This window comes from Sprattus sprattus, assembly GCF_963457725.1.
Source record: "Sprattus sprattus genome assembly, chromosome: 8".
Taxonomy (NCBI): domain Eukaryota; kingdom Metazoa; phylum Chordata; class Actinopteri; order Clupeiformes; family Clupeidae; genus Sprattus; species Sprattus sprattus.
This window is the reverse complement of record NC_137927.1, coordinates 3,726,310-3,736,888: the sequence shown is the minus strand read 5'-3', so window position 1 is coordinate 3,736,888 and position 10,579 is coordinate 3,726,310. Positions and strand designations below refer to the sequence as shown.

At 44.2% G+C, this 10,579-nt stretch overlaps 1 protein-coding gene across 1 annotated transcript in view; it reads left to right on the top strand.

The window, feature by feature from the left end:
- Positions 1 to 4,231: 4,231 nt before the first annotated feature.
- Positions 4,232 to 10,579, top strand: part of LOC308369431 (uncharacterized protein) — a 14,429-nt gene continuing 8,081 nt past the window's right edge. Inside the window, exons 1-2 of the mRNA XM_080843859.1 lie at positions 4,232 to 4,363; positions 5,898 to 6,518. Of these exons, the coding sequence (XP_080699985.1) occupies positions 6,338 to 6,518 (181 nt within the window). The 5' untranslated portion in view covers positions 4,232 to 4,363; positions 5,898 to 6,337. The remainder of the gene's footprint in view (positions 4,364 to 5,897; positions 6,519 to 10,579) is intronic.

The window sequence follows — 10,579 nt, the reverse complement described above, 5'->3', positions numbered from 1 at the left end:
TTCAATTTCTAGTCTTTTTTACACGTAGTAAGTTTCAATAACTCCATACCATTACATATCGACATTCAAGGAGCAAAGATGAGACATCGTTGTGTGGTGAGAACTGATAGAAAATCGTAAACCACAACAATCGCCACCATTTCCCCCCCAAATCTTTATTTATTGGTGCCACCAATAAATAAAGCAGGATTCCAGTCAATGGAAAAATGGCCTCTCCCCACCGGCGATTGTTGTTGTGTACGATTTTCTATCAGTTCTCACCACACAACAACGTCTCATCTTTTCTCCTTAAATGTCGATTTGTAATGGTATGGAGTTATTGAAACTTACTAAGTGTAAAAAAGACTAGAAATTGAATGTTTATTTTTCGAGTCTCAAGCCTATAAAGTTGCACTGGGTGCCTTTAAGAGCTGTTAATTGGTCTAAATTCCACTGTATTTATGTCACACCATAGTAGACATACTATGCAAGTGTTTAAGGCGGTCAAGTATGCACACACACACCCGCTATCTCAACCACTGATATGACAACATGTTCTTATCATGCATCCTCTTCCAGCTGATGATAAATCTCTCAGGTAGTGCCCTAGTGCACGTGACTGCTCTAAGTTTTCCGCACAAGCGGAACTCAAACTCATTTCCTACTCGGCAAGGTTATGCACATGTGCAAACATGACAAGCACTCCTGCCTGGCCTTACGTGTGTGTGTGTGTGTGAGTGTGTGTGTGTGTGTGTGTGTGTGTGTGTGTGTGTTTGTTTGTGTGTGTGTGTGTGTGTGTGTGTGTGTGTGTGTGTGTGTGGTTGTGTGTGTGTGTGTGTGTGTGTGTGTGTGTGTGTGTGTGTGTGTGTGTGTGTGTGTGTGTGTGTGTGTGTGTGTGTGTGTGTACAGTCAGTGAGTGACTGATGATGCGATCAGCAGGTGAGACAAACACAGAAACCAAGACGTAACGGGGAGAGAGAGAGAGAGAGAGACCAGAGAGAGAGAGAGTATTGTAATATTGGCAGATCAATACTAAACTATTGACATCTCAAGAAGTGAAACCCAATCCCAAGCCATTTCATTTAAAAATAGCCCTAAGCCGTGTAACATACTCCACTCGAGCTTGTGCTTTGGAAAGAGCTGAGAGTGGCTGAGGCGAGTGTGTGCTGCTTTACGTTTGCAATGGAAATTGGCCATTTTGCCTGTCAGAGCCGAGACGGGGATTAACCTGACACCAGGACGCTGCCGCCTGAGGTTACAGTCATGGCCATGCCCAAGGGCATGATGGGATACTAGTGCTAGAGAGTGCTGAAATCAACTCTCAGGTGTGAGTCTAGACCCTGACTATGTGTCTTGGTCACCAAAACACTGAAACGCTGGTCTTTTTGAGGAATAAACAGATCGTGTGTGAGGGTATCCGTCATTCTACAGTCATCGCCTAGCCAGAATTACTCAGTCAACAACTGACACATCAGCATTAAATGCACAATGGGGAAACTCTGTGTAGAACCATTGTGCAATCATGAAAACTGCAATGTGACCCGATAAACCTGTGGAGGAGAGTAAATGATATTGTGTGTACATAAGTGAACTGGCCAATCAAGGCTGACTGACTCACACACTTTACACACCTCCAGATGAAAATAAACAAATTTAAAAAAGCATTGGCTGTTCAATCATATTTAAAACTTGATTACCTGTAAATTATACAGTACCACGTGGCAACAACAATCATGTAACAATAGATGACAAAACTTTCTGGCAAAAAAAAAAACTGTAAAGAGCCATCTTTAATGTATTTTCCTATATATTAGTTTATTTGAAGACTGAGAAATCAAGTATCCTATTTGTTTTTAGTTATAAACAGGAAATTATGTTAAATTCCTTGAGCTATATGTTGGGGATTTCCCACAGCAGCCAATTCTCTCAATGTCACTTGCAAGTACTCATACCCAACAACATAACCTAACATATATTACAACTGCCCAACCATAGACCCAGGATACAAGAACAACGCACAACTGACTGGAGACAGCTCTGGCCACCCTAACCAGTCACTTGACCTTAAATTTAGATTACATTTGTCTAAAAAGTCTACAAAATGTGTATTTTGTCATATGTAGCTTGCTGGGCTTTTGGCCTATAATCTACATTAATCACAGTATTAGAATAATCAGCTACTCCCTTTATGTTTTTCATTGCCAGCTAACCTGCAGGGTACGTTTTTGAGGATGCTTTAGCTAGCTAGCTAGCTTGGGAGCTTACCTGCCAAACAGCCAAACCTTTAGTGACCAAAATCTCACTCAGCCTGGTGGGGTGGTCATACAGTTTTGTAATGACACAGAAAAAGAGTAAGTGTGACATTATGTCGTACAGACAATGATGATATACTTACATCTTTATTGTTTAATGTAATGTTTAATGTTAGACCCATCAATTTCATTACCCAAATAACAGCTTTGCACAGGTGTTTACATTCTGTAGCTGGTAATTTAATAGAGCTTTGATGATCAGAAGCATCAAGGCTTGGGAACTTGCACATTTATTGATAAGATATCAGCCAATGAGGGCAGTTGGAAACCCAGCCTTTCTCATTCTTAGAGGGAAAATTATTACGATTAGAAAGGGAACTAACGCTGTACAACTAACTCAGTCTGCCTAAAACCATCTCAGGGAATAATTTAGACTGCAGAAAGGTTAGGAATGCCACTGTTAGCCTCTAGCTGCCTAGTGTGACTGGTAGCTGACCGTGTGTGTGTGTGTGTGTGTGTGTGTGTGTGTGTGTGTGTGTGTGTGTGTGTGTGTGTGTGTGTGTGTGTGTGTGTGTGTGTGTGTGTGTGTGTGTGTGTGTGTGTGAAAAGAGTAGTTCTTACTTCTTTTCAAGTGTTTTTGTTTGATCAGTGTTTACCTCCGCATGTATGATGTGTGTGTGTGTGTGTGTGTGAGTGATGTGTGAAAAATGTTTGTTGCAGTCTGCGTACCATCTCGGGAATAATGTAAACTGCAGAAGTTTAAGGTGTGACTCCTTTTAGTTGTAAATCTTCATATTTGCCTAACAATACTGGCACCATATACTAGCCCTATTGTCACATCAAAGAGCTCCAACTGAAAATCACCATCTCCCAAAGTGTCCTACATGCCAGTTAGCCAGATACTGCTTCTCACAGTGAAGACACCTCTCCCTTCAGGCGACAGAAAGGTGGGGCCAGGCTGTAGTAGAGTTTAGTAGAGGTGATCTGTCTTGGCCCCAAAAGACGAGAACATGGTAATAACATAAGAAGAGGTCTGTATCCATGAAATGTGGCTTCTTTGTTTAAACGTATGTATCTGTTTAGTGCTGTTCATTGGTTCTCTTGAGTGTATCTAAAAGCTTAGACAAAAAAGATGTTCATCATGCCTGTTAATCATGTGACGTAAAGAACACCTGAGAAACACCCAAAGAGAAAGAGAGAGAAAAAAAAAGACATCATGTGGGCAATAAATTGGGCTGGGCCCGGCCAAGCAGGTATTCACCTTGGATTAAGCTTACAAGCAATGATGGGAAAACACACACCTGCCCACACACACGTGCATACTCACTCATATACAGTTACCACTCCTTCAGATTAGTCACCGCTATTGTACTCTAAGATAACCTGAAGTGAACAAACGCACCAGATTTACCGTAAGCACACACAGACAACAGACACACACACATACACGTGCACACAAACACACATACACACACACACACACACACACACACACACACAAACAGTTGAAATCTGCTTTCTTCCTGGTTTTTCTGTTGTGTTTCACCCTGTCCCCGCTTTCCTGTGCAAAGTGAAACGGTTTTAACTTTAGAGACACAATACGTCTTCATCGCCCCTCCTCCTCTTTACAAACGACCCCTACATCACACCCCTCCCCACCCCATCCTGCTCTCACCACACACACACACACACACACAAAACGGCTCCCGACCCCCACACTCCACCACCAATAGCCTGTTTGCCTGCCTGAGTTTCAGATAGTTAAGCCAGAGCGATTCAGTCCTTAACTGAGAAAAAGAGAGAGAGGGAGGGAGAGAAAGAGAGAGAGAGGAAAAAAGAGAGGGGGGAGAGAGAGACATCGAGAGAGAGAGAGGAAGAGAGAGAGAGAGAGGAGAGAGAGAGAGAACATGTGTGAGTGTGTGCATGAGTTAGGGGAGGAGTCAACTGGAGAGACTGAGTGAATGCACAGTGAGGCTAACAGACAGACAGACAGAAAGAGAGAGAGAGAGAGGGAGGGGAAGGAATGCTGTGATGTCACTATAGCTCTGGATACAAAGCCATGAGGAGGGTATATCTAAGCCAGCTCACTCTACACCGTAACTCCGCTGGCAGGACTAACACACACTCTGCCTGTGAGTACTCCCTGTGTGTGTGTGTGTGTGTGTGTGTGTGTGTGTGTGTGTGTGTGTCTTTGTTAACTTTTTTCTGTTTCCACCAGCCTAATTTTTGAGTAGTCTTTGTGCTTAATCCTGTACGTGTGCATAGATGTGTGTGTGTGTGTGTGTGTGTGTGTGTGTGTGTGTGTGTGTGTGTGTGTGTGTGTGTGTGTGTGTGTGTAGGCTCTGTCTTCTTTTCCCTTCTTTCTTCTAACTTTTCACCACAACTCCTTTCATCTCTGTCACACTCTGTCTCACAGTGTGTGTGTGTGTGTGTGTGTGTGTGTGTGTGTGTGTGTGTGTGTGTGTGTGTGTGTGTGTGTGTGTGTTTGATCATGCTCTGTCTCTCTGTTCCAGTTTTAAAATCCACCCTGAGTGAAGATGTGGTGATTTTGGCAGTGGTACTCTTTCTTTCTTTCTTTCTTTTCATTCTCTCTCCTTCCCCCTCTCCATTCATCTGCTCAGTGGCCTAAAGTCTGTTTGCTGTGCGTGTGTGTGTGTGTGTGTGTGTGTGTGTTTGATTGGGTGTGTTTTGTGTTAGTTTGGGTGTGTGTGTGACAGAAGTCTGTTGATGTGTGTTAAGATGATCTCTACATGTATGCTGGCTTGAGGGTGCTGTTGTTTCTGGGATGGCCGGTATTGTGAATGCCACTCTTGTTTGGTTCAGGCAAACCGTGAGCCTCCGACGTCAGTTGTTAGCCTCTAGCTGACTTAGTGTGACTGGTGGCTGACCGTGTGTGTGTGTGTGTGTGTGTGTGTGTGTGTGTGTGTGTGTGTGTGTGTGTGTGTGTGTGTGTGTCTCTGTGTGTGAAAGAGTAGTTCTTACTTCTTTTCAAGTGTCATTTTGTTTGATCAGTGTTTACCTCAGCCAACACAACACAAACTCTGTCAATGAGGTGTGGGAACAGAGGGAAGAGAGGGACAGAGAAAGAAAGAGAGAGTAAGATAGAGAGATAATTGTGAGAGAAAAACTATGTTTGAGTAATATACTAGAAGAGTTGGGTATGAGGTGAGTGTGTGTGTGTGTGTGAGTGAGTGAGTGAGTGATGTGTGCAAAGTGTCATGTTTTGAAATAAATATGGGGATAAGCAAAAGAAGACATATGTGCTGAGATGAGATGAGAGTAGAGTGTGCATCTGATCCTTAAACACACACACACACACACACACACACACACACACACACACACACACACACACACACACACACACACACACACAGAGATTACAGGGTCACTGCTGAAGAAGAAAGCGTCAGAGGATTTAATGCTAGCAGCTGGAGGTTTGCCAAATGTAGACAGGCAGAAATGAAAAGCAGCAGATGCTGTAACTGATCCATGATGTTTTCTTTTTTCTTTCTTTCTCTCCCTCTCTCTGCCTCTCCCTCCCTGTCTCCCATTATCCCTCTCTCTCCCCCTCTTTTTTTGTGTCCCTTTCTCCCACTTTATTGCTTTTCTTATCTTGCTGACTGTATTTTTTCTCTCCATCTCTCTTTCTCTCTCTGTCTGAAGGACTCCGCACATGGACATTGTGTGGGACAGGAATGAGCATTGTCATAGCAACCAAGACAATAACCACAGTGACGAGTGCTGAGTGATGGGAATCTGATGGGAATCTTTGTTTGAGACCTCAAGAAAAACTCACTGGAACTTCATTCTTCAAAGTCTCGTCCAATCAAAACTCTTCAGATCAACTTCAAGATCCAGTGAAAAGTCATCACTGATTCCTAACAACCAATCAGAGACCTTCATCTCAACACTTTCTCCAGCCCAAACTCTCCAACTCAGGCTCATCCTCCAGTCAGGAACCTCCCAGCTCAACATCAGCCATATCCATCACTGCCTAAGGACTTATCTGGAGAACCCTCCTCTCTGCTTCTCTCCTGTCCTGTTCTCTCCCCCTCGGGTTGTTCCCTCTGCGGTGCCGGAGTAGCCTGCAGTGAGGCGGCAGCATGCTGCAGCAGATCCTGAAGGACATGTACGTGGACCCAGACGTGCTGGAGGCTCTGGGCGACGAGCAGAAGAAGATCCTCTTCCTGAAGATGCGACAGGAACAGGTGCGGCGCTGGAACGAGCGGGAGGAGAAGGAGGAGAGGGAGGACAGGAAAGAGAAAGCACTCAGACCAAAGAAAGGTAAGACACAATGTGTGTGTGTGTGTGTGTGTGTGTGTGTGTGTGTGTGTGTCTGTGTCTGTGTGTGTGTGTGTGTGTGTGTGTGTGTCTGTGTGTGTCTGTGTCTGTGTCTGTGTCTGTGTCTGTGTCTGTGTCTGTGTCTGTGTGTGTGATGTGTGTGTGTTTGTTAGTGAGTGTGTGTGTTTGTTTGTGAGTGAGAGTGTGTGTGTGATGTGTGTGATGTGTGTGTGTTTGTGTGTTGAAAGAGAATACATGAGTGCATGATGGGGTGTTTGACACAATGTGGTTTGGTTAAGACCTAGGCAGTTATTTTTATGAGTACTTGGCCATTATTGTGTGTGTGTGTGTATGTGTGTGTGAGTGAGAGATAAAGAGAGACCCGCATCTTTGTTCATCAGACAGGCTAACAATCAGACAGACTGACAGCCCCGTGGTGTAATTTTGTCTCTGCATCCCCACATATCCGGACCATTGTGTCCCACTCCAGGCTTGATTTTGTGTGTGTGTGTGTGTGTGTGTGTGTGTGTGTGTGTGTGTGAGAGCATGTTTTGGGGCGCAGGGGTCTTTTGTCTCGGAGCGTCTCTATACGCTGCAACGTCACAGTTGAACTCTGACCTAATTGAATTGAGTTTCAGAACAGAGCTTGGTCACATTTTCTTTGGATGGTGCCCTGTAGAGTATAGACAGACGCCCAGATTATAAACAAAATATGCGTTGAAATTCTGTCAACTGCAATTTATGGTTAGGGTTAGGAGCTGAGTTTGGTTAAGGCGATGTTCAGTTAACAATTAGAAAGACTGAGCGTGAATTTCCACAAACTATCTGTAAAGTCTCTGTAGGCAGACTGTGCAAATAAAAGGTTGTGCAGAGCTTTGTGACAAAATACAATCTCGTTCTTATTGTCTAATGATCACACCCATCTACACACACACACACACACAAGCACACACACTTTTATTCACCCCCTATCAATCCAGATAGCTACTAAATCGAGATCCGGTATTAATCTGTCATAGGCCCGTTTCAGAGTCTTCCTGAGAGTCTTTCGTAAAGATCCTACAATCCCAGCTGGATTTCAGATATGCTACACTGGAACATCATGTCCAACATGAGATATACAACAGAATACATTGTAGCCTATTGTCTCCACCAAGCAGTAGATATAGTCAGGTGATTCATCTTTAAATCAACAAATATACTGCATCAACAAATATACTGTCATCCCACCATAACTATCAGCTGGCAAACTAAATCTACCCACCTTAACTCCAACACAAGCCCTCGGCATAACTATCAGCTTACCAGTGCAGGCCTAATTGTATTCCATAGCAAGATTGGAGCCTCAACCGATTTGGCCAAGAAATCTGGCCAATCCAGTCTATTCCAAAGAACACAGGACTGAAACACATGACAGAGGAATGAAGCAAAGGCGGAGGGTTGAACCAGTGAACTCGTAGGGAACGTGAGGCATTCCTCAGCACATCTGTAATGTGAGCTCAGCGACAAGGCATGAAACGATCACCGCTCTCGGAGACCTAAGGTCCCAAACACGGACTCCCTCTGGAACGGGCCCGACCCTCATTCAGTACAGACGTTGGACCAGATCTGGGATTAGGGTGGGGAGGAAATTACGACTCGAGAACCACCCAGATACATATCCACATACATGATACAATACCACACAACCTCACGATCACGATCAGACCCCCTCACAAACTCAAATCTACATTAAAATATGAAATGCACACAGAAAGTACAGCCACACAACAGGACCCTAAACATTCACAACTGATTGATGAATATCATGATGAACAACACCCACTATCTATATTCACAACTGGATAGTAACCTTATTTGGTTGGTGCAACAGAGCCACCGTGTAGAATAGTGGAATTAATTAGCTCATGAGTAAATTGAAAAGTTCAGTTTGAAACAGTAGGGCGTAATGCAGATCATTATTAAACAAAACCACAGTCTTCATCTCCCATGACGGCACAGATGCAGAAATGTGATGTGTGTGTGTGTGTGTGTGTGTGTGTGTGTGTGTGTGAGAGAGAGACAGTTTATCAGAGGGAATGCTATCTGACATCAGCACTCACACACACTACAGTAAACACCTGATGCATATCAGTCTTCATCTCTCTCTTCCTTCCTTCCTTCCTTTCTTCCTTTCTTTCTTTCTTTCTGTCTTTCTCATGATTTGGGATGAGAACAGTGTGAACTTCATTCACAGTGTTCTGTCATGGTATGTTCACAATGTTCACAATGCGCTGCCTGTCACCTTTCGTAGGAGAGAGGGATGAGGTAGAGAAGTCTGCCCATGAGATAAGATAAGATAGAATAAGATGAAGAACAAGAGATCGAAAGATGTAGAAAGACGGGGACAGTGAGAAAGAGATGGATTTAGACAGATAGAAGGAGAGTGTGTCAGAAATGATGAGCCAGAATGCCACAAAGCATTTCAGGACAGAGAAAAAGACTGAGAAAGAGAGAGAGAAAGTTGATGAGATAGAGAGAGATGGCATAATAAGAGGACACATTCCATCCTCCTGTGAATTATATCTATTTAGAAGCAGTGGAATCTCACCTATCTACATTCTGTGTTCAGGGCGTGTGTGTGTGTGTGTGTGTGTGTGTGTGTGCAACCTGTAATTAGTGTACTGAACAGTTTGAGTTCACAGGCCTATAGTTTCCATGTCCTTACAGTGGCGTGCTAACGTGGGACCCAATGCAAGCAAGCTTTTGTGTTTGGGGGGACACACATGACTGTTGCGCACGGCCCAGACAAAGAAGCCTTAGTGTGAGGGAGGCATGTGGTCAAACTTTTGTTAATTCAGACTGTTGCTGCGCTATGTGGGGGAGGGGATGGAGGGTTACTGGACCCCCCCCCCCCACACACACACACACACACACTCACACACGCTCATCAGCCCCCTTCTCACTTATAATACTCCTGTTATTGAGTTGACAGGCTGAAAGTGTGAAGATGAACAAAGGACTCTCTGTCTCCACTCCACTCTCTCTCTCTCTCTCTCTCTCCCCTTCTGCCTTTTCTTCTGCTATGCCAGGCAGTGGCTCATGGTGAAGTCCCAGACAAGTATTATAACGGTTCTGTCAGTGTTCAATGCAAAGCTGTTATTTCCTTCAGTTCAGTTCTCTCTCTCTCTCTCTCTCTCTCTCTCTCTCTCTCTCTCTCTCTCTCTCTCTCTTTTTGTCTTTAGTAAGATAATTCTCTTTATAACAGGTAGTGTGTAGTTGAACAGACACATACACAGACACAATCTTCTGGTAAGTGTGTGTGTTCAGGTAGTAGAAAGAAACACACACCCTTTTAGCCCCCCCCCCACACACACACACACACACACACGCACACACACACACTGAGAAAAAACATTCTTCACATAGTCTTGCAGGCTTTGCATAATTATTTCCACATTTCTTTTGTCTTTGCCTCTTTCTGTGTCTATCTCTTTTTTAACCTCTCTGTCTTTCTGTGTTTATCTCTCTTTTTTAACCTCTCTGCCACGCACACACACACACACACACACACACACACACACACACACACACACACACACACACACACACACACACACACACACACACACACACACACACACACACACACACACACACACACACACACACACACACAGGGTTTAAGTTAGTTCAGCTGTTAATGTCTTGTGACTAGCAAAGCAGTACTAGAGTCACAGTTCTTGAGGGGAAACCAACCATTCAAAGCTGGTATTTGTCCAAACGAACGCCTGCAGACACACACGCACGCGCACACAAACACACACACACACACACACACACACACACACACACACACACACACACACACACACACACACACACACAGTTGAATCTGTGCCATGTTACCTGAGCCTTCGGGGTTAGGTGTCTTCATGGTAACGCCCTACTGCCTTGAAAAACCAGTTCTTTACGTAACCACACCTTTGTCATGGATCACCATGTGTGAAATATTCCCTGACGCAGGTGCTCATACAGACAAACACTCACACACACACACACTAGGATAGGACTGGGTTACCTAC